At 53.3% G+C, this 22,790-nt stretch overlaps 2 protein-coding genes across 9 annotated transcripts; both read right to left on the bottom strand.

Annotated features, from left to right (window-relative positions):
* Window positions 1-2,042: 2,042 nt before the first annotated feature.
* FAM174C (family with sequence similarity 174 member C) lies at window positions 2,043-7,759 on the bottom strand. 4 transcript variants are annotated; one of them, XM_080565856.1, is made up of 3 exons: window positions 7,030-7,759; window positions 6,541-6,707; window positions 2,043-5,949 (listed from the first exon to the last, which is right to left on the bottom strand). In XM_080565856.1, exons 1-2 carry the CDS (start codon window positions 7,281-7,283, stop codon window positions 6,545-6,547), a joined length of 417 nt encoding a protein of 138 aa, XP_080421982.1. In that variant the 5' UTR covers window positions 7,284-7,759; the 3' UTR covers window positions 2,043-5,949; window positions 6,541-6,544. The 4 variants fall into 4 exon arrangements, with proteins under 4 accessions (XP_080421982.1, XP_080421981.1, XP_080421984.1 ...); XM_080565855.1 differs by having other exon boundaries at window positions 6,549-6,707; window positions 7,030-7,718; XM_080565858.1 differs by having other exon boundaries at window positions 6,541-6,665; window positions 7,030-7,684.
* Window positions 7,760-11,266: 3,507 nt separating this feature from the next.
* CIRBP (cold inducible RNA binding protein) lies at window positions 11,267-16,038 on the bottom strand. Of its 5 annotated transcripts, none has more exons than XR_013941628.1 (8): window positions 15,882-16,038; window positions 15,135-15,243; window positions 14,938-15,044; window positions 14,431-14,569; window positions 14,255-14,339; window positions 14,055-14,122; window positions 11,600-11,704; window positions 11,267-11,423 (listed from the first exon to the last, which is right to left on the bottom strand). XR_013941628.1 is itself a non-coding variant. In XM_080565852.1 (7 exons), exons 2-7 carry the CDS (start codon window positions 15,235-15,237, stop codon window positions 13,619-13,621), a joined length of 519 nt encoding a protein of 172 aa, XP_080421978.1. In that variant the 5' UTR covers window positions 15,238-15,243; window positions 15,882-16,038; the 3' UTR covers window positions 12,895-13,618. The 5 variants fall into 5 exon arrangements, 3 of the variants coding, with proteins under 3 accessions (XP_080421978.1, XP_080421979.1, XP_080421977.1); XR_013941629.1 differs by having other exon boundaries at window positions 14,055-14,119; XM_080565852.1 differs by lacking the exons at window positions 11,267-11,423; window positions 11,600-11,704 and adding an exon at window positions 12,895-13,635.
* Between the last annotated feature and the right edge of the window lie 6,752 nt (window positions 16,039-22,790).

Here is a 22,790-nt window from a genome sequence, read left to right as displayed (position 1 = left end):
CACAGACTACAGCCCAGACCTGCCCCGACAAACCCCAGCTTTATAAATGAGCCTTCGTAAAGAAGCAGGCCTGAGCACAGATAGCAAGAGCAGTGCTCTTCTATGCCAGCGGAAAGCTAAGAGGTGTTCCCCCCGCGGGCTCCTGCCGCAGAGGTTATTTTGCACTCCGCGGAGCACGGCTGCGAGGTGCAGCGCTGCCGCAGCACACAGGCTAGCGAAATCAAAAGAGCTTACCAGCACTCAGCGCGCGGCCTGCAGTTCCCATTTCAAGGAAGGAAAATTTGCATCCAAAGCACCGAGAGCACTTTAACTTGAGTTTGAAATAAATTCACAGCAGATACACGCCGCCAGCTCGTGTCTGTGACCAGAATCCCAGCCGGCGCCTGCCTGGACTTCACCCCAGCAGCACAGAGCAGGGCCAGGACGCGGTGAGGAGGACAAACATCTGCACCCGATACAGCGTGCACAGGCCCCAGCCATTAGCCCTATTAGTGCTAATTAGAGCTACCACCCCCCTCCGCCTGAAAACGAAGGAGCATTTTATTTGCCTCCCCTTGCAGCTCGCTCCTCCGCAGCGCCCCGCACAGTTTTAAGCCCACGTGGTTTTAAAGCCACGAAGCTGTCCTGCCCGAACCGCTGCCCTGATAAACGCTCTCCGTAAGTTCATTAAGCACTGCACTTAATTTTGCGCAGCACGCTCCCCAGGGAGAGCCACGTGCGTGCCAAAGGGCGCTGCTGCGGCACAAGTCCGTGCAGCGCTCGCTGCAGGCGTTTGCAGGCGTGAAGCGGGGGAGCGGGCTCGGGGGGGGGGCTCTGGTCCTGCCGGGTGGGTGCCAAGCCTTGGACCAGCCCCGGACAGCTCCAGACAAGCCTCGTCCTGGCGGTACCGAGCCTACGGGTTAATTCAACCAAATGAGGGCATCTTTAAAGTTTGGCTGTCCCAGAATCACAAAAAGCCCTTGCAGACAAGTAGTAACAGGGTGAAAAACGGCTGGGATAGAGGTGTGGGGAGAGCAGCACCCGCAGCTGGGAGAAGCCTTCTCCAGGCTAAGAGCTCCCGGAGCAGGGCCCCGCCACCCACCGCTCCCTTGCAGGGGACTCATCCCCTACGGGCGCTTGCCTCAGGCCCCCGGGCAGCTCTCGAGGGCAGGTTTGCCTCTCGAAGGCACGGCGAGTTGTCCTCAGCCTCACGTCTTGGCAGCGCCCCGTGCGCAGGATGCTCGGTCTGCGAGTGCCATCTACAGGGTTCCCCCGCTCACCAGCTTCTCCTTCAGCTCTGCCCGCCCGGCACACGGCGTGGCAGGAGCCTGTGGCAGTAACGAGTTCGGTCAAACCACGGAGCAAACGAAAGCCCCTTCACCCCCTGGCTGTGCCACCCTCCAGGACCAGCATTAGGCCACCGGTGCCCTGCGCACAGCCAGGGAGGACGCAGGGACATGGCCAAAAGCAGGTCGACAGAGTGAGACGCAGGCAACTCGGCTTCCCTTTCCTCCGGTGCCACTAATGTGCACGACCGAAATGTGCACAGCCACCCTCATTTGTAAGATGGATGGAAAGCAGATGTTAGTACCCGGGAACGCCCTTCATTTTGTTAAAAGTTTAATTCTTTGCACCGAGGAGCTAGGAGAGCCCCAGCCAGGGGACAGCCCCCCCGCCATCTCCCAAAGCAATAAATAAAACAAAACTTGGCTCTTCTGCTGTGGGATTCACTTAGCCTTCTGCACAAGAAAAGGGATTAAGGTAAGAACAGGGAGGAAGGAAAGAGAGGAAACTTGAGAAAGTGGAAACAAACCCTGAGATGATCAATGGAGGTGAGCACTGGGCAAAAAAACAGAAGTGTAACAACACACAAATAATGCACAAAAAGGTGAGCGCGTAACTGTTACCAAGCAGAAAGCAAGACGGTGCTCGGTTAGGGCAGCTGAGCAGGGAAAGGCTCCAAAAAGGCTCCATCCCATGGGCTCAGCAGCAAGCCAGGCACGTGAGGCAGCCCCGCAGAACAATCCCAAACGCTGGCTGCCAGGCACGCTGCAACGGAGGAGTCGGGTGAAACAGAACGATTTATTTCATTTGTTCCGAGATACAAAGGAGGGGGGACGCTGTAAACAAAAGGAAAGTAAAACAATCAATCAATACAGGACTGGTTGCTATTTAAAAATAAATCAACAATTCAAGCAGGAGGGTGAAAGACTAACTCCTCATTTCTGAGAGCACAGACAACACAATGCACTCAAGTGCTGTTTTATTGACTTCTTGGCAATCTGCTCATACCACAGGTCCATCTCCCAGCACGTTAATGCTGCAGATCCCATTCCAGTCACATGTAGGAACGAAACAAAACAGAAGAACGTTGTTAACAATAGAGACCCGATGCTCATATCGCTCTCAGTCAACCTCATTAACCTCAGCAGACGGTCCAGTCGATTTGCCTAGCAGCTCAACACCAACGGGAGAGGATTCGATACAGCCCTCCGAGAAGATCAGAGAGGCAATTATGTAAACTTTAGAAATTAGGCTTTGGCTTAAACAACAGTGATTGTTTCGAGCAAACTCCACAGCAGTCACCTGTGAGACACGCAGGCCGGTGACCGCGCAGCATCGCAGGGCACCGCGCGCTCCACCCTTGGTCCTCGCCACCCTGCTCCCATCGGCTCCGACAGCCTTGGTCCCTTCGCTTTTTTTTTTTGGCACAGACTGGCAGGAGCTCTGCACAGACCAGCAGGAATGGGCTGCCGGAGCCCACAGCACCTCCCACGAACATCCCAATTTGTTCCAGAGAAAGAAAGCGCGGCAGCAGCTGGCGAGGGATCAGCCTGCCCGGGGACAGGCGCACGCACGAGCACAGCGCCGCGCTGATGCCGCTCAGCTCCAGGACGGAGCCGCCTCACATGCACCTGGCTCAGCGCACACGTGCGTCTGTTTGCATCTGTGTATTCAAACCTATTCTGAAAAACTACTACGAGTTCTAACCGCTGCAAAGGCTACCAACATGGATATCACACGTCGAGTAACTAAAGCTGCAGCTGAAGCAACTACTGAACTGCTCTCATATTAGGAAAACAAAATGCAAGGCTTAAAAGCCACAGTTATAGCAAGGCCCCCCAAAGCCTGCACTGGCCACGTACCATGGGTGTGCTCTTCTACCTCTGTGACAAGTGGCTGCTGCAGTAGCTCCAGTTTATTTGTCCAGGAGAAGCAGAGATCAGTAAAGCTGTGCTGAGCTTTTGCTCATACATACATAATCACACAGCTGAGCTGTGCTGATACATTTGTACTTGAAGGAGTCTCAGATCTGTAACTAGCATCTTTGTTTTCTCCTCTTATACGATGCCTTTAACAATGATTTGGAGCTACTCCACATCAAACGGAGCGGGATTGTAAAGTTGTGGCCTGTGAGGAGCAACTCCAGGCTACAGACTGCTCCCGAGACGCAGGGTGGCTCAGCAGAAAGTGGAAATCGCCACCCATGGCCATGGACTGCGGCTCAAACTCGTCTCTAGCCAGAACAGCTTCAGATTAAAAGTGACAGCAATCTGACATTGCAGCTCCAGAATCACTTTTTCATTTTCCAGATGATGAAACTCTCTCCTTTAAAGAGGGCCAGCAGAAGGGCTTCTGAAAATATGTACGTGGTACATAGGTGTCGGGCCAGCACACCCTCTGGGCCTTCAACTTAATCATCACTTGCCTGTACAGCACAAGAATAGGGACCTCATTACACACTCTAGCTGCATCCCTCTGCATCTTTCCCTGCTCACATTCCAAACACCTACTACAGCAAAATCAAATTCTATCAAAATTATTTTCATGACAGGACCTACGGCTTGAGGTCCTCTCTTTGATCAAAATCATTCAAACTGTTAACATTAAAAAATCATTCCCTCCTGCAAGGAAAGGAAACTTATAAATTGCTAAACCCATCTGTCCAATGAAGAGCAGAGCCTAGAGAATGATCAAGTAAATCACCTCCGCTAAAGAAAGACCAATGAACGCGTCAGTCAAAACGCTGTGCCGGGGCATGTCAGCGGACTGAAAGAGTCGGGCTTACCTGGCTTGTGCACAATGCAACAGAGAAACAACTTTGTAAAGGGAATTGAAGAGCCAAAGAAAGTTATCAGCATGTTCATAGACCTGCCAGGCTGCAGAGGATCAAGGAAGCTACACTACCATGAATCAAACAAATCAGCTCTCTGATCACCCAAGGGGCAGCAACGGCCAGATCTAGCTATTACCGCTATCCTCACCGAGGAACGCAGCAAAGGCTTTCATCTCTGCATCAGCTAAACAAGCAGAAAGTACCTAAAAGAGGCATGAAAGGATATAAATGATATGAAATTAGGGCACATCCAAGTGCGGTGTTCACATGACAGCATTACTAAAAATATATATATATTTAAAAATCTTTCGCCTGTGTGCAAGTCGGAGCTGCCAGCACCTAGGGTGACATTTCTCCAGGAAACCTCTGAGAAAGGCTGCCCCTCGCACGGGTGAGCACCAGGACCACACCGCTCCACCAAGCGCCTCACGAGGGATTTCGGTGCAGCAGCCAGACCCCGAGCTCCCAGGTAACCGCAGCAAAACCATCTGTCATTGCTACCTGATAAAGGTACCCTTCTGCCCCACTCTTTCTGTTAAGCATAGGTTTTGTCCCCTTATCTAGAGGATTTGCTAACCAAAAGAAAGGAGCCATTACTTCAGACATTCTCAATCTTCACCGTAAAGGTAAAGCCCTTAGCCTTAAGGCTGCCCCTCTTAGGGAGGGAAATCCCTGGCCCGCAGGGTAACTTCCCTTGGGATCTCCTAACAAAGGCACTACCAATTTTGGGTGGAAGAAGAACTTAAGGACACAGGTCTGCACTGCCCAGAGCTTTCCAAGGAACGACCCTCCCTTCCTGGCTGAAATGTGCTGTGAACAGAAGCGCTTTGCAAGCAGTTTTCACCATTTTAGCAGTAGGTCCACCTAACAAAGACATTCTAACACAGCCACCTTTGGTCCGACATTGTAAGGATTATGATATCGACACAATGCACAGGAACCCTCCAGCTTGCTGGGCTGACCTCAGACAGAGCCAGCAGCTCAAAATCCAGAAGCTCGGTAGATGTTACACATTTCTTCGGTGAAAGCACCATTGCAGCCCCCTTGACTTGCAGCTGGGCAGAGCAGCCTGAACGCTCACAGCCCCACAGGCCACACAGCCAGTAACTCCTGGAGAAACACTCCTTCGGGCCAAGTGGCACGTCTCATTTGTAAACATCTTTGCTCTGTAAACCCATGTAACGACCTGGACTATCAGGTGTAACAGCTAATGCTGCAACTACACGAACGTCAATGCATTTAACTCACAGCTCTTTCCCCATACTATTCTATCTGAACTAAGGAGACTATCCAGCTATCCATGCCCAACACTGGTATAAAAGACAACAAAAGCTCTCCCAACTCCACCATTAGATGCAGAGCTGATTACAGAGATGCTTACTAAAGAGGTCACCTGATATTGCATGAAGGAAAGAGGATCAGCCTACAGAAGGAACCCACTTGCCTGATGCTTCAAGCTGACTGCCACGGTCAGGAGAGAGAGGGATATGAGCACCTTTCAAGTACCGATAGGCCAGCAGACACAGCTGCAGCACTTGAGTCCAGAACCATTAGATTTCAAACGCTGAGGATTCATCCAGGAGCCACATTTTCCTTACTGTCTCCCTGTGCAGTTGGCAGCACTCAGTGTAGCATCCTTTAGCTTGCAGCTCCACCTTTCCCCAGAAACATGTATAAAGGAAACAGGTTTGGTCCCCTTTCCCCTGCCCCAGCTACCAAAGTGTTTGTGCTTTTAATAGTCATTATAAGCAATTATAAAAAAATAAAACTTGAGCGTTGGTAAGGTGATTCCACTGGTGGACTTGCACCCCCGTGGGCAGTCTTTGCAGTTGGTGCCACTGGTCCCAAATCATCTGGAAAAAAAGAAACAAAAAAACACAACACCCAGCATCAGAGTGAGCACATACAACTTGACAGATCATTAGCAACCTCAAAAGAGCTGGGGGAGCTGAGAGGCCAGAAGCAAGCCATGCCTAGCTTTAATAGAATATTCTCCAGAGAAATCAAACTCACATGACCCAGGGAATGAAAGCACATTGCTATGAAAGCAGGAATGGATGCCTCAACAGGACCATGAATTTAGCTGCGACTTGACTTGGGAGCAATTTGCCCGCTTGAGAAACAGACAGCTTTATTTCCAAGCCAGTGCAGGGAGCCTCAGACTGGGCCACGAGGGATGTCCGTCCCTCCTGCTGGCCTGCTGAGCACACAGCACAACGCGGTGCCCCAAACACCGACCGTCTGCGAGACCAGGACTGGTGCTCTTCAGGGTGCTGGTCAGGAGATGAAGAAAGGCAAAATAAAGTCCACGTGCTGCCACAGAAAGACCACACGCAGCAGATTCATTTATGCAGAGCTGATGACACGATCTGTGCCAAAGCTTCCACCCCTTAGGAAAGGATTCTGTTAGTTTCTCGTGAGGAAAAGAGAAGCATAGGAAACACCCGCTCACCGCCTCAGATTCCGTGTTTCAAACACTGTTTCCTCGTCACTGTCGAGCGAAGCCATCTCTATGTTCTCGTCGTAATTTGACAGAAGGCCGTATTTCTTCCGCTGCGGCTTCTTCAACCTGAAATTAGTTTTGAGCTCTCTGGGTCCCTCTGATCTAGAGCTGAGGGCACACAGATGGCAGAGTGAGTGCTCCGTCACCTGCAGCGCAACGGGTTCACACAGAGACGGGGCCTTACAGCTGCATGGGCGCAACAAACGGGACCGGGAGGCTTTTTATCATTAATTAATAGTGGCATGAATGTACGGGGCTGTTTCCCCTGCCATAGTGAAATGCCTCCGCGCAGCTCCTGGCCTGGCGGAGGGAGGGGAGAGAGGACAAATGGACACAACTTGGCCATGGGGGGGCAAACCAGGCACTGGGACGGGACAAACTGGGTACCGGGACGGGGCAAACCGGGTACTGGGATGGGGCCCGCACTCACCGGACTGCCCGCAGGAGGAAGTAGAACGCAGCCAGCGCGGACAGGGCGCTGAGCACGTACAGGGCCCGCTTCAGCACCGGCAGCCCCAACCCGGGCAGCGGCCCCAGCCCTGGCCGCGTCCCGTTACCGGCAGCCGCCCGCGGCGGCACCTCCGTGGCATTGAGCGGGACCGGGGCGGTCGGGGTGGCGGCCCAGCTGTGCAGCAGCAGCAGGAGGAGGATGAGGAGGAGGCAGCGGGGCTCCGGCCGCAGCATGGCCGGGCGGCTCGGAGTGGTGCTGCGGCGGGGCAGGCGCAGGAAGGCGGCGGGCCCGTGCTGTGCAGTGCAGGCACCGTCCGGGCCCGGCGGAGCCGCATGCGGCGTTCCGGGGCAGCGCCGTTCCGCGGGGCCCTGGGCCGGTGTGAGGCTCCCTGCATGGGGCTGGGCTCAGCGGGGCGCTGCGGAGGCTGCCCTTCGTGTCCCACTACCGCCACTGCGGCCCTCACAGCCTGAGGCCACCGGCGCCATTTCCCCCCCAGAGCCACCCCGACCTCCTGAGGGCCGCCATTTCCCCCCTCGCGGCACGACTCCTTCGCCCAGGGGTGCCGTTTCTCCTCAGAGCTGCCATTTCTCTTCACCACACAAACCCCAGCCTCAGGGCCTCTGCTCCACTTTCTCCCCTCACGCAGTCAGGGCAGCCGCAGCCCCTCGTGCCCTGCAGAACTGCGGATGAGGGCCCGCAGGATATCACCGACCGTCCCCTCGGCCTTGATGGGAGCCCTTGGCACCATCCTGGGGCGTGCACTTGGTGGGGGACAGCGAGCAACTCGCAGCAAACGCACGCAGCAAACCTTTCTTCCAAATTGCCCAGCTCTCACAGAGGTGAACATTTAAAACCACAGCACAAGAGCTCCAATGCCCCAGGTGGTTTATAAACCGCCCCAAAGCATCGTCCTTTTGGGGAAAGGCCTGAGCTGTCTGGGCGTATCAGACTTGTACAAAAATAACCAAACAATTTCGGCCTGGACGTGGGTCACCCCTCTCAGCTCACACCAGTAGGTGTCACAGCAGCCCCACGGCACCCAAGCACGGTCTGGAGATCACAGCTGCATTTTGCATTCAGCCCCTGCAGCTAGCTATCCCCAGGCACAGCCCAAACCCATCCCAGCAACAAATCATTAATGCAGCGCTGTAATTAGTGATGCCGAAATAACAACATCTCAAACTAGGCCTGTTTTTACACCTATAATTATTTTTGCTTGTGTTTAAGCATCTAGGCAACCTATATAGGAACATACGGTCTTTCAGATGTTTTGTAAGTATTTCCAGATTGAACTTGTTTAAAATTCACCTGACTGCGTTATTATTTAAAATCAGCCAAAGTTTCTCACACCCTCAGTCCTATATTTAATATCATCCTCCATTAACATACAAAGTGCAAATTAAAAATTACCAGATACAGCCCCCAAAAATGTATCAGCGGATTTAACTGGAAGCACTGCTCATTTAGATAATTGGAAAAAGGTTAAAAAAAGTAGATTTCAGGAAGTAGGCTTCATCATCATTCCCATTCTGCATGAACAGAACGCCCCCAGGGCTCTTGTAGACCCTTATCACTGCACAGGAAATTGCGATGGAAAACTGTGATGTCCGTAGTAGGGCAGCAAACCCTACACGCTGAATTCCCACTGAATTCCTTTGTGCCTGGGAGTCCCCGGCAAGAAAGAACACTTCTTAATAAGAGCAAGTTTTTAAAACTAGAGTTACCCGTTAATTTAGCTTATTTGTACCAGCTAAGTGTCTGGCCTCCATCACACCTGTCTGCTCTGCAGAGCTAATTCAAGCAACAACAGAAGGCAGACGCCTCGGTAGGTCCATGTGCTGGCAAGCAGCTACAACCTTCCTTAATAGCCAGGCTTTACACTGCGGACTGGAGAACACACAATCAATCCTGCCCTTCAAATACCACGGCAGTAATTGTTACCAGGCTCAATACCCACAGCTGCATAATTTCTTCAGGCACTTAGGCTGTACGAGCAGACTTCTTTTTTGCATAATACACTGCTTAAAAGACTATTCTTCAAGTGGGACTTAGCATAACCAACAGCCAGAGAAGCAGCTGTTAAAAGATGGAGGGTTGGGGGGAAAAAAAGCAGGATAAAGCAATCAAATTTGTTCTTTTAACACAAAGGTAGGCAGGACAGTAGCAAAGAGAACCAGAAACCCTCTTAGTGCTTTGTCCAGCTACCACATTGCAGTCTCCTGCCTCATTCTCCGCAAAGCTGCCAGAGATGCATTCACAGCTGTCAGCCTTTCCATCAGTATAAATCCTCCTTATTGAGCTGCCACATTTCGAGGATTTAAGCAAGAATGAGACCTCATTTTTCATGAGAATCAGGCACCTGCATCAATTCAGTTTGAACCAATTGAGCGTGGTTACAGTGGCAGCGGGTCTCTTAGGAACGCAGCATTCATTCTGGAGCAGGAGCCCTGTGCCAGCCATCAGTCAGCCCAGGGCAGGAGTGGAAAAAGTAATCTAAGCCGCTTCCGCTCTGCTGTGTAGCACGGCAAGACACAGGTCTAGCATTTCGAGGATGACAGCCTGAAGGGCAAAAATTTTTTAAGGACAGTTTGGGTTACAGTGTGATGTATCGGAAAACATCCTCCACTACTCAGGGAAAAAAAGTTTGTAACTTGAAGCATGCAAGAAATGAGTCAAGGACAACTGAAGGAATTCAGCAACCAGCACTCATCTGACTTCATAGACTTGGTAGCAAGTAGGTAAAATTAAGTTATTGCATGCATACAGAAGAGGAAGAAAAGGGCAGTTTGCTTTGATGCAAGGTAGAGAAACCCAAACTGCAGCAGTTAATGAAATTGCAATACAGTACCTTAATTAAACAAACAAGTGTTTTAACTCCTGCACTACTCTTGGCAAAATACAATAGCCATTGCAAATAAAAGGCAACATCTGCTAACGTGAGTAGATGGCAGTATTTTTATTAGCCATTCTGTTCCAGAGTAAAGAAGTCCACACAGAATTGCAGATTCTCCAATTGGTGGCTTACGCACATTTGATCTGTGGCTGAATTTCCGATTCACAGGCACTAGCAGAAATTGGTCTAATTATGTATCTCCTCTTTAGACACAGAGAAATGTTTTGGTACTGAAGTAGCTACATGCAGTATTTTAAAACTTGCCAGCTGTTACGAGTCAGATTTCTTATTGACACCCATCCAAGCAGCTTGATTACCCTGCTCCATACTGGGCACTTTCCTGGCATTAGACTGGTGGAAGCACTTACTATTTGGTTATCTACAGAGCACAACTCCACTTCTGGAAAGATCGTGGAAATGCTATCGTGCCCTAAAAGCCTTTGGAAAGCATTTGCTATCATTTTCCCCCCACTTCCAAAAGGGGGCTGCTGTATTAATACCTTTTAAGGAATGACTCGGATCAGGTAACTCTGCACGATGTAATTACACCACCCTCAACTGGAACCTTTTTTTTTTTTTCCATCTTACCCTATGTGATCCTAAAACCCAAAAGGTAAAGCTTTAGCTTTAAAGCTAAAACTCAAAAGCAGAGTTACAAATACCCACTTCATCAATACGGGAATCCTAAAGCAGCTTCACCTTGAATCAACTACTCAAAGACCAAACAGCAGTTGCAGGCAGGTGAATCTCACGTGCCATCTGAGAACTGAAATGCGTGGAATTTTAAAAACATACAGTCACTTGTACAAGTAGCAGAAATATCACATTTCAATTTTTGTAAGCAAAATAGTTTTAATTGCACTAACGTGTATGGGAAGAAATCATTCCTTATCCAAGCTCAAAATGGCTTTTAGCATTCAAGTGCTAATTAGACTTCTGCATTCGTTACCATTTCAAGCATTCCTCAACTGGCAGAAGCAGCTTCTCTTCTGCACAAACAATATTCATCGTTTATGTAAATACTATCTGATAGCTCCCTTCAGATGTAGCCGCTTCACTACTGAAGTTTTTACAGATGCACTAACAATGTAATTAGGCCACTTAATTCAAGGTTACAACAATACAATTTAAATTCTTCCTCAAAGTTGACCTTACAGACAGGCTACCTTACCTACCCTCTTGTCCACCTCCCCCCCCCCCCCCAAACATTTTTTGTAGCTTTAGCTGGGCAATACACAACAAATAACTAAATTTTTCTTGTATGCCTTGGCCACAAGCTAATATTCATCTTTTTTCCCCCCACAAAAGTACTACAAAGATTCATTTTTTTCCACATTCCAGTATTTTATTCTAGCTCAATTGGCTTAAATCCTCGATCCATTGACCTACATAAAAAATCAGTAACAACACCGCTTAAAGCTCTTCATCGCCACTCCAGTCTAAGGTTGTCCTTCTTGGTCTTCCCTGATGCAGTTCATTGCTGAAATAAAATTAAGACAGTGAATTTTAAAGGCAGGGTCTATGTACATTTTCATCTTGAAGCTACTGAAGGCAGATTTTGCCACTTAAAGAATAGTACTGTTAAAAAGTAAGAGCCAAATCTTTTGGTTCAGGAAAAACTCCTGGGATGAAGGTCAGACAGAAATGAGATGCTACCTGGCTGCCAAACCCGCATCTTGGTCCTGCTTCCCTGGAAGGAACGCTCTCCTTGCTCAGAATCCCCACTCAGCGTCCGTGGTGAGCGTCCATCTTCTCTTCAGCCTGCCAAAGCAAAGGTGCATTAATAATAATATAAAGCAGAGACTTTACATCGCCACCCACCTCCCCCAACACAAGTCACATCATATACGAGGGTTTCACAAGCCATTCGCTGAACCCATCACATCACAGAAGCACAGTCTGGGAAAACTGTTCCAGGGCTGGCTGATGCCTTTGATATGCCAGCCAATGTATCATTTGATCCCTAAGCAGAGAGTTAACCACTTTGACATGGCTGCTTAGGAAGTGTGGGCTATGGGAAAAAGTTAATGGCAACAAGTAGGATGGCAAAGAAAGCTACAATTAAAGTGAGCAACTTAATGAAGTCTAGAAAGAGTCTCAATAGATGAACACATATCAAGTCAGGGAATTCTGTTTCCCATCTTGCTTCCATACCTACTAGCAAGACATGACTGCATGCCCAACTCTGATCTGTGGAACTGAAGTTGTGCCACAAGCCAAAGGTTGCATACGGCATGGGTTAAAATTTTTCCATCAGTTGACCAAAATTGTCAAAGGAATATTTCACAGGTACATTAGACTTTCAAATGAGCTCTCAACAAGAGGAAGGATGCGGACATGAGCAAAAGGAGTTACCTCGAATTACAGGACTATTTCCACATATGAACTAGCCAAGAGAGCAGCTTTCGTCTCAGAGGTTTCTGTTGGAGGCACAACACTTCTTTTCTCCAAGGACACTGCAGTTTCCATATGCTAGCAAAGAATTCTTAGAACTTGTAAGGCAATGACAAAGCTAGCTAATTACGGCAATTTACCTACCATTGAACACTCCATCAAGCTAGTAACTAGTCCAGTTACTAAAGGACTAATTCCTCACTACAGCTTTTCAATGCAGGGTATTTCAGTATTTTAAGGAAACATCAATTATCCTCACTAACACTGGCATTCCCTCAACTTCTGCTGACTTAGGCTTTGAGTACTAGAACATCCTAAGGTATATGCTTTCAGTCGCCTGCCTCTTTAGGCAAGTCCGACTATTCTTATGTGAAAATATGTCGACAAATTCACATGGCAAGACCGGTTAAGATTAAATTCCAGCAACTGTTCAATACATCTGGTTTGCTCTTGTACTATTCACTGCTTTTCTCCTCTCCTCTGGCATCCTCTACATAGACTGTTCTCCGTCTTCAAGGATTGTGTTGTGCAATGAAATGTAAATGTCAGGAGCAGAGTTCATTTCAGACGGTCTTTTAATAGGCTTCGTAAAGCCAAAGAAAACTGTATACAAGAATCCTTTACCACTTCAAATACAATATCAATGGAATATGCATATTTCTTCCAGTAAAAAAGGACAATATAAATAAACATTTTCAAGAACCTCTTTTATGGTAAGTTTGCAAGTCTACTTCTGGGTAATTTACATCATTACAACAGTAAAAATACCGTTATGCAGGTTGAACATACAAGCGAGTTTCTCTTTAGATATATCAAGGTGGTTTGCCTTCCAATTTGTACCCAGGCTGCATTCCTACCTTGCTACACTAAAGGAATGTTACAAAAGACGAAGGTAATGCACTTAAAAAAAAAAAAAGAAAGTCCACAGCTTGTTCAGCTTCTAGTGAACATTGAATTAAAGGTCCTTTCTATCTCAAAAGAAACTGAATTGGGGCCCCAACTTTAAAAAAACGCCTTGGCTCATCATGAAGGATAAAATAAAATCTGAAGTGCTTTCAAAAAAGATTAAAAACACTTGAAAGCAGAGCTTTCTTAAAGAAAAGTCTAATTAGACCATCTTATATCAGAAGCTGTCAGGCTGTGTTTGACAAGATTAGAACTGATAATACTACAAAAGTGAAAATACAAGTAGATGTACTACACAATAACGATTTCAGCGAAGCTCCAAAAATCTTTATAAATACAGCCATTGGAAGGACGATCTTGAGTCAGGAAGGATTTTTACTCGTTGTGTGTAGCTGAGGACAAGAAGCAGGCACAATTGTAAAGGCACTGAAGCATAGACAAGTTCCAGCATTTTACTCCCTTGCATTATTCCAGAAGCTAGTGCGCTACAATGTAAGAGAATTCCCCCACCCTTGAATAAAGTTTGTTAGGGCTTCTGAGTTTTGGCTTAGTCTCAAGCTCGAAGAACGTATTTAAAAAAAACTTGCTTTGCCTTAGATCCAAGCACTCCTACACATGCATTACAAATTAGAAATTTAAATGGCACAACCACGTCCAAAGCCTGACAGATTGGTTCTTACGGGCAAGAACAGAAATAGTGGCACAGTCCAACTGAGCCTTACAGTATTTCCAGACTTCAGAACAGGGTCAGAAGATTTAGGAGAGTTCCTACAGCAACGTACGCATCATTCCCATTTGAACCAAGACTTACCGTAACTGTCATAGCTGTCTCTGTAGGATCCTCCTGAAGACCTGTCACCATAGCCACCTTGACTCCTGCTGTTAAAAAACGATCACATGCTTTATACTTGTTCAACAGTTTCTGCAGCCTGTTGACATTTCTGGCTAACAGGCAATGGACATCAAGAGCTTTACTACAACGAGCCACGGTAGGAGTTGTGACAGCATTACCTGCTATTATAGTAGTCTCTGGAACCATTATATCCTCCACTTCTGGAGTCAAATCTGCTTCCGCCATAGCCTCTGTCTCCACCTCCTTGAACAGATACCAGGTTATGGTTTTTCTTTAGCATTCTGACAAATGTCATCATCATTTCAAGAAGTACAAGTCATTCATACACACTCACCTCTGGAGAAGCCACGGCCCCGACCTCTGCCGCCCCGGAAAAAGCCTCTGCCCCCAGAAGAACCCCCTCTGTATCCACGAGATCTGTTCTCAGATGACTTTCCAGCTTGATCAACTCTGATCTGACGTCCATCTACAGACTAACAACCAGGAAACACACAAGTCAGATTGCTATTTCACAGTTATACACCTTCACTTCTAGTTAAGCAGTACGAGAATTTGCTAGTTCTTATGAAGAATGGTTTTATTAAATGCCACAGCTAAACCAACTATGCCAGTAAACCAACTTTCAAACAGTTGTCATTCTTTTTGTAACTGCATAGATAAAAAAATACGTCAACACTTCAAAACTTCAGTAACACACACTTCGCTGTATTTTTTTTCTATTTGCTGTTAAAACTCTAGTATTTATCCATTTTTTCAAGCAGTATTGAACAGAATCACACCTTCCAAGCTTCGATTATGACCTTTCGAGGTAAAAAAGAAGTCAATTCCAAGGCCTCCTTACCTTTCCATTCATGGCCATCATTGCATCTTTAGCATCGTCTATGTTTTCAAATGTAACAAAGCCAAAACCTCTGGATCTTTGAGTCTCTCTGTCTTTCACCACAACAACTACAAATAGGGAAGAAAGAAGCACGCATCAGCACCTGTGCAACCTACGGGACCGACCAGCCATCGCGGTACTCGGTGCTGCAGCCTTACCTTCAGAGATCTGTCCGTATTTAGAGAAGACCTGCTCCAACGACTGCTCATTGGTGTCAAAACTCAGCCCGCCGACAAAGAGCTTCCCCTCGTCTGATGCCATCACGACCTGCAAAGCCAACACACCGCGCTCAGCGCCGCCCAGACACGCTTCCCCGCCGCCTCAAGCGTTAACCTCGGCTCCCCACCAGCAGCCTGGCGCCCTTAACGGACCCAGCTCCACCGAGTGACCGCTGCGGAGCCCAGAGGAGCCGCCGGGGCCGGTCCCGGGGCCGAGGCCTCCCGAAGGGTCCGGGGCCGCCCCGCCAGGCCCTGAGAGCCCCGAGGCCCCGTCAGGCCCGGGGCCGCAGCGCGCATGCGCGCCCCCACAGCCCCCCCCCCCCCCCCGCGCCGACCCCCGCCCGGCCGCGGGACCCCCGCCCCCCTTCCGCCCCGCCCCCCCCGCGCAGGCGCAGTGTGCCGCCCCTCCTCCCGCCCGCCGCCATTTTGCACGGCCGAGGCCCGTCGCCATTTTGTTTCCGAGGGCGCACCGCGGCCCTCCCCGCGCCCCTTCCCCCCCTCAGGGGCCCACCGAGACGGCTCCGCCCGGCTCCCAGATCGTGCGGAGAGCACTCACACCGGGCCGGGAGCCCGGCTCCGGAGCCCTGTGCCCAGCCAGGCCCGCTCCGGCCACACACGACCGCCGGCCGCAGCGCCCTGACCCCCCGGGCCGGCCGCAGCCCGCCCACAGCGGCGGCGGGCGCTTACCGGTGCTGCGGAGCCGCGGGATCCACGCAGCGCCCCCAAAGCTTCAGCACGATGAGCGCCGAGGCTGGCGGGGTGGCGGCTTATAAAGCTTCGCGCGGGGCCACGCCCCCCTCATGCATATGCAGATCGAGCCGCCGCCGCAGGGCGGGGCGAGCGGCGCCGCCAAAGCGCCACCGCCTGATTGGCTCGCGCCTCATTAATATTCATGAGGCCCCGCCGCGCGGCGAGGGGAGGGGGGATCGAAAACAAAACCGCTGCGTCCCCCCCCGCCCCCCTTCCTCCCACGTGGGGGTGGGGCGTGGATGCCGGCGCTGATTGGCCGGCAGCGCGGCGGCTGTCGGCCGGGGGAGCCCCTGTGAGAAGGAAGGAAGTGGAGGCAGCCGATTGGCCGCTGGGGCCCCCCGAAGCCCCGCCCCGCCCCGCCCATTGGCGGCCCGCACGCCGAGGGGGCGTGGCGGCGCTGCCCCAGTTTCGCGCCCTTCGCAGCAATGCGGCGGCCGCAGACAAAGGGGCCGCCTGAGGGGGCCGCCGCCATCTTGGGCCCGGCCCGGCCCGGCCCGGCCCGGCCCCGGCCCCTCGCCCGTTCCCTCATCGTCGGGGCCGTCCCCGCGTGTCCTCGCCGCCCCTTCATCCCCGGTGCCCGGCTGTCGCCCTGTGGGGTGGGAGAGCCTCGTTACTGGTTCCAAAGCACAAACATTTTAATTAAATAAAAATAAAAATTAAAATGAAAACTTCTCTGTTTTGCACTTAAGTGGTTAAGGGCCCAGACTGGGGGGTTCCTAAGGTGAAAATGTCTCTGCGTTAAAGGCTTCCCACAGGGCCCTAACTGAGGTGAACATGCACTTGTGCATGGGACTGCATTGGTTTGAAAAGCGCTACCAGTTTCCCAGCTTTTCCTCCCAAAGCTGCAGTTTTGCCTCAAAACCGCCACCATGCATTGCGGAGGCCGCCACGTCCCTCCCCTGCAGCTCGCAGTGCCCGGCCTCCCTCCTTCCCCCCGACACCGCCACGGCCGCGGGCGTCCTCGGCGCAGGGCAGCACGGGATCAGTGACACCGGGGGTGTTCGCCCCCCGGCACCGTCACCGGTTTCCTACCTGAGCATGGAAACGGAAAGAGTCAAAAATAAACCACAGCAAAATGCAAAGTTTTCTGCCCACCATGGTTCCGAAAAGCAGCGAGTGCCCGCTCCCTGCTCTCTGCGGGGCTGTTCCTCTCTGCTTTGTTATCACACCGACTGGGCCCCGCAGTTTGTTTTGTACACAGCCGGGTGTAGTAATTACGAGATGCAGAGGAATCTCGGTATTGCTCTCTGCCCCAATCTCTGCTGCCGTACGCGCTATTTTAGTTAGTTTAGTTGTCGCTGTTTCGTTCCTCCTCAGCAGCAGCACGCCGTCTGCGGGCTCGGTGCTGCGGCACTACAGCACCGGGGCTGTGCCGAGCTCAGCGCCAGCAGGGACAGCACCACCGCCGGGGTGCTCAAAACACGTAAAAATACAACACTGATGAGACATCAATCTAGTAGTAGTAGCATTTTCTTACTGGCAAAACTGTGAAAAAAACTAATTAACTTCCCAGTCCTGAGAGCGGAATACGAACGTTAAGTAATTATAATAATATGCGTCATATATACGATCTACTGGTAATGAAATGCACGTGGTACACTCTGCAGTAAAACGAGAAGAAAAGGTTCAACATTTGGAAAATATTAGTGCAATATTTAAAACCGAGATGAAACTCTGAATAGTCAGATAAAGTAGTACAATATTTTGTGCAAATAAAAAGAGCGCTTCCCAATTTGAAGGGAGTCTGAGTTACTGAACAAGCCCGGGTTACCTTTCGATTCTGGCCAATTTTGCGTGGGGCTGCGTGGTTTTTGCCTGTGCACCAGCCGTGGCCCGGAGGAGCGAGGAGGGTGGGCTCGTGAGCCGCATGAGACCGCAAATTGATTTTTGCCCTTCAAGAGGGGAAGATGACAGCGCAGCCCTGAGCTCCCATCCCCAGCACGGCATTCTGATTGAATTAGGGACACGTTAACATAAGCATTTCTGGTCCGTGATAAGGGCGGATAAAGTGACCTTGACACATGGAGCTGTTTCCCTGCGCTGCTTCAGGGGTGTTTTAGTCCTAGCAGGACCAAAGGCTGTGGGGACGGCGTATGGGGACTGCAGCTCTCCCCGGGGGACTGGTGTATGGGGACTGCAGCTCTCCCTGGGGGACTGGTTTATGGGGCTTGCAGCTCTCCCCACGGGACTGGTGTATGGGGACTGCAGCTCTCCCCAGCAGAGGCTGGATCTGTCCACAAAAAGCAGGGGGCATAATGCTTTGGGTGCACATCAATGCCCTTCCTTTGACACCGACAGAGTTGCTCTATTAACCAAGATCGCCCGCGCTGCCCCCCGCTGCCGCCCCAGTTCTGCTGCTCTCGGGAGGTTTCGCGTGCTCCAGATCTGCTCGTTCCCCGTCTGACCCAGGGCGTTAGGCGCAGCGTCTGGCGCTGCAGGCTGCGGGCAGCTGCCCCTGCTCCGAGCCGGCGGTCGTGCCCAGCACCACGGGCCCCAGGATGGATCCAGGACAGGGAAACCTCGACACACACCGCAGGGCTACCTACGGCTGAAACCGGCGCTGGGAGTAGTAGCTCAGTAAATACCTCGCCCGGCAGATTTCGCAGGTTGTTAGGGCAGTTAATTGGGCGTAACGCCTGCTTTGCCTCCCTGGAGCAAACCTTCCTGCAGCAGAGGCTGGCACCGGCCGTGCTCGATGGGACAACGAGGGAACGATGCAGCGAGGGAACGATGCAGCGAAGAAGCCATGCAGCAAGGGAACCGTGCGGCACTAACATGTGCAGCGCCCTGCAGAAGGGCTGCACGCCTGAGCCGCCTGCACAGGCTCAGGCTCCTGCGCCCAAGCCCATTTTCCGTCGCCTTTGGGTGCCCGACGAGAAGGGACGGCGGTGCTCGTGGTGACCTAATATGGTGAAAGCGCCGTGGCTTCGTCAAGGACTCCAAATAGGCGGCTCGGACTACGTGCTCCTCAAAGCGGAGGCCGTGCCTTCACGTCTGTAGGCTGTGGTGTGCGATCATCGCTCAGTCATAAATCACAGGAGGCCGGAGGGACTGCGGGGATCAGCTCGGCTGTTGAATCATGCAACCCCGCTCCTGACAGATGTTTGTCTCACCCTTTTTGTTGTTGTTGTTGTTAAAAATAAAAAAATAAAAAAGAGCCTCCAGTGACAGAGATTACGGTACCAAACATGGTATAAATGATAATATTTTTTTCCTGAAGGCAGCACACCAGCCCTCAGCACCACGCTGAAATACGCGAGGTGGGCAGTGACGGAGCTGTGCTGAACACCTGCCCTTCTGTCCTGCCTTCGCTGCAGCCTCCACATCCAGCCCAGGCCTTTCCCTGCCACCCTGGGAGCCTTGCCAGGGGTGCACCCCGCAGCCCTTCCTGCAGGCTGGGGGTCCCCCCTGGGACCTTTTTGCAGGGGCTTTCCTCCAGGCCTCCGGGGCCAGTCTCACCCCGCAGCACCGAGCACTCCGGGGTCTGCCCAGAGCCACGCGGCCCGAAGCGGGGAGCTCCAAACCTGAGCAGCCCCAAATTCCTCTGGGTGCCGTTGCCTCCAGCGAGGGCTGGGGAAAGCAGCTCCCAGGAGGGTGGGGAGGAGCACGGGGGCAGCGGGAGGACGTGGGCGAGCACCCCGGGGCTTTGGAGGAGCACCCGCAGCCCGCTTTGGGGCTCCGGCTTATGCAAGCTGTGCAATAGCAGGATGGGAGCGGGCACAAAACCGTCCACGTAGCCTCGCTTCTGCACTCCGCCATCGTGTTCCTCCCCCGAGCCTAAGCAAAGCGCTGGGACCACCCTTCCTGCACGCAGCCGGGGGGGTGCAGGCCGCTACCGCAGCGCCCGCCAGCACAAACCGCCCGGCAGAGCCGCCTCCTCGCCCTTTGTTTCTGCCGGGATTGCGGGGAAAGAGGAACGGAGGCTGGCCCGAGCCAGGGGTCCCCTCGCCAAACCCTTCCTCCTGGCAGCGCCACGGAGCAGGGGCTTGCACGGCGGGGGGAGCACGCAGAGCCCTGTCCCTACAGAGCCCCCGGCCCCTGCTGCCCCACGGGACCATCGGTGGTCTCATCGCCAGCCTCGGACTCGGAAGCACAGAGCGGAATGCTGAGCTGGGGCTGAGCTCGGAACGGGCGGCCCCGAAACCCGCAGGAAAAAATATTCCCTCCTCTCTCACTGCTTTCCCTAAGGGAGTTGCTTATCCAGCTTTGCAGCTCGAAAAAAAAAAAAAAAAAAGGCCCTGACGCAATCAGGCTGTTGCCATGGCAAGAAACGTTGCTGCTGCATTTCCCTCTGTGATTTACTGCGACTAGGACTTAGCAAGTTGTAGGACAAAGCAACAGCAAGCGACGGGATCGGCTCCCCGGCAGGGCTTGCAAAAGCTGCACGAAATCGGGGCTGGCACACATTGCCCTAAGGCGGGGGGGGGGGTCACGGCAGCGTGGGGGACACCCAACCCTGAGCATTGGGAAATGAACACGCTTCCCAACCGCCCCAGTGAGAGCTCAGCCTCTGCCGTTCCCAGCTTTCTTCCCCCTCGTGCATTTCCAACCCTCTCTGGGCAGCGAGCGAGCAACCACCCCGATCCCAGTCCCGGTTCCCCATTGCTCCATCCCCACTAACACCAGCGGGGAGCGGGCGCAGCGGGCACGGTGCCATTGCCCTGGGGGGGTGTAGGGGGGGCACCCGCAGAGCGGACGAGGCCAGGCTGCACACAGGGATCCGCAGACCCCGTGCCGAGGGATCCAGCCCGAGAGCCCCTGCCCCCTGCGCCAGGCTGGCCCAGCACCCCGGGAGGAGGGAGAGAGGCGGACCCCAGGAGCCCAGCCTCGGGACACAGCCCCTGCACAGTGTAGAAACACGGGGACCCTGCACAAAGTTTAGGACCAACTGAACGCCAGCGTTGCATCGCACCAAAAAGTCACCAAATCCCTTTTGGGGCGCACCGCAGCAGGCGCCGTGCCCTGCCTCCGAGGCGCCAAGGACGCGGCCGGACTCTGCCCACCTGCAAAGTCGGGGCGATGCCCACGCACCCCAGCCCGCCTCTGTCCCTGGTGTGAATTTGGGGCATTTTGCGAACGCTTCACACATTGCAGAGCGAACTGGCAGCGGGGTGTGACGCCGGCGCCGAGGCAGGGATTTGCACTGAGGTCGGAGCAGTCGTTTTTGTTTTTTTTTTTTTTTCCATCCTAGCTGCAAGGGCGGATCAGATCTCACGCCACGAGCAGCTCCGCGCTGCAGCGAGAGCAGCCTCGGCTCAGCTATCACCTCGGGGGCCACAAGGCTCAGCCCCTCCTAATTCTGTTATTGGGCTTTCAGAGGGCTGAGCCGCTCCGGCTCTCGTTCGCCTGCGCGGTGGCTGCAGGTTTGGGGTCCCTTTAGGGCCCTCGGGGACATCCGACAGCTCCAGGCTCCCCGCAGAGCCCATGCCTCCGCACCAGCCATGCTCTGCTTCCCTCCCGGCGCTGGCGAGAGCCTGGGGAGCCCCCCTGGCCCGAGGGCAGGCGCCCCTCGCTCCCCACAGCCCCGTCCCACCCCTGCATCCGCGCCGGGAGCGCTTCCAGGGGCCCCTGCGCCAGCTGCGGCTCCTTCTGGCGTGGAAAAAGCAGCAGCAGCAGCGCGGTTCTCTCCCACCTTCGCTCCTGTCAGCCTACCAGCTGTATTAGGGACTCATCTCGGTTATATAAGCCCTCATTAATCATCATCTAAGAGTATTTGCAGCATAGTAGTTCTTAAGGTCAGGAGATGCTGCCTGAGGACACCACAAAAAACTTCCAGCAGGCAAACGCCGGGTGACCTTGCAGGACACAGGCGTGGGGATGCAGGGAGGTTTTCCATCTCGGTCTGTAGGAAGAAAAAAGCTGCCAGGGGCACCATTCCTCCGCCCGGCAGGAGGTGAAACATGCACTGGGTGAGCCAGACGGGGTGCAGGAGGGAAACGGGGCTCTTCCACCCCAGCCCCTTCCTCACCGCCACTCACCCCGCGGGCCGGAGCAGTGCTGCTGTGTGCTGCGGTGCTTTGCAGCGGGGCGGGGGGCTCGTCCCCTCCTGCCCCCACGTACGGGGACCCTCGGTCTCCCTGCAGGAGGGCTCCAGGGCCCCGGCTTCCCCCTGCCTTCTTCTTGCTGGCCACGAGGACGTGACCTGCGCTCCCATTCTGCCACTGGTGAGGCTGAGGGCGCGTAAATCACCCGGAGATGTGCAGCCAAGCAGCCTCTCCCGAGCGGGTTTGGTGCTCCCGACTCGAGGCACAGCGACACAAACCAGGATTCTGCGGGGGCAGCCACAGCCCCAGAGCCCCCCGAGCTGCGGCATCGCCCACCCTGCCAGCCCCGAGGCTCCCGCACCGCGCCGGGGAGCCCATCCTGCACCAGCCCCCTTCGGAGCCCCCCCTGCGACGGCGCCGGGCTGTAACCCAACCTCTCCCCAGGCAGGAATGAGAACCGACAGCCGAGCGGATTCCTGGCTGTCTGGGTCACTTTCTCCCCGCGCTGCCTCTCGGCCCTGCCCGCAGCTCCTGCTCCTTTTTCCCCCTTTAAGGCAGGGAAACGGGCCGGGGAGGTTCCCCCACGCGGGGGGCAGGCAGAGGCGAGGTCCCTGCCCCGAGCAGCACCGGAGAGCTGCGCCCGGGCAGGGCAGGGCCCGATCCTGGCACGCACCCAGTGCCGCCAGCCAGCGGGGCTGCACGAGGATGAGGGGAGCGGGGACCCCCCGGCAGCCCCCGTTTTTGGGGTCGCGCCGCCAGCCCGAGCATCCTCGGTCTCTGCGGCCGCCGCCCCGTCGCGCTGCGCCCTCCGCTCGTGCGGGGCCCGCGGGGGGACCCTAAATTGGGAGGGCGCCGCTCCCCC

The sequence above is a fragment of the Anser brachyrhynchus genome, assembly GCF_964034855.1.
Source record: "Anser brachyrhynchus genome assembly, chromosome: 23".
Lineage (NCBI taxonomy): Eukaryota > Metazoa > Chordata > Aves > Anseriformes > Anatidae > Anser > Anser brachyrhynchus.
Note: the sequence above shows the minus strand (reverse complement) of the source record. Positions and strands in the feature narration are given on the sequence as shown.

Bases quoted from the DNA above. Each gene is read 5' to 3' on its own strand.
- FAM174C (XM_080565856.1), bottom strand. From the start codon at position 7,283: ATGCTGCGGCCGGAGCCCCGCTGCCTCCTCCTCATCCTCCTCCTGCTG. The intron at 6,708-7,029 runs GTGAGTGCGGGC...GTGTGCCCTCAG, and splicing joins TTCCTCCTGCGGGCAGTCCG to CTCTAGATCAGAGGGACCCA.
- CIRBP (XM_080565851.1), bottom strand. From the start codon at position 15,237: ATGGCATCAGACGAGGGGAAGCTCTTTGTCGGCGGGCTGAGTTTTGAC. The intron at 14,570-14,937 runs GTAAGGAGGCCT...CCTGGTTGTTAG, and splicing joins TGATGGCCATGAATGGAAAG to TCTGTAGATGGACGTCAGAT. The intron at 14,340-14,430 runs GTGAGTGTGTAT...TATCTGTTCAAG, and splicing joins GGGCCGTGGCTTCTCCAGAG to GAGGTGGAGACAGAGGCTAT.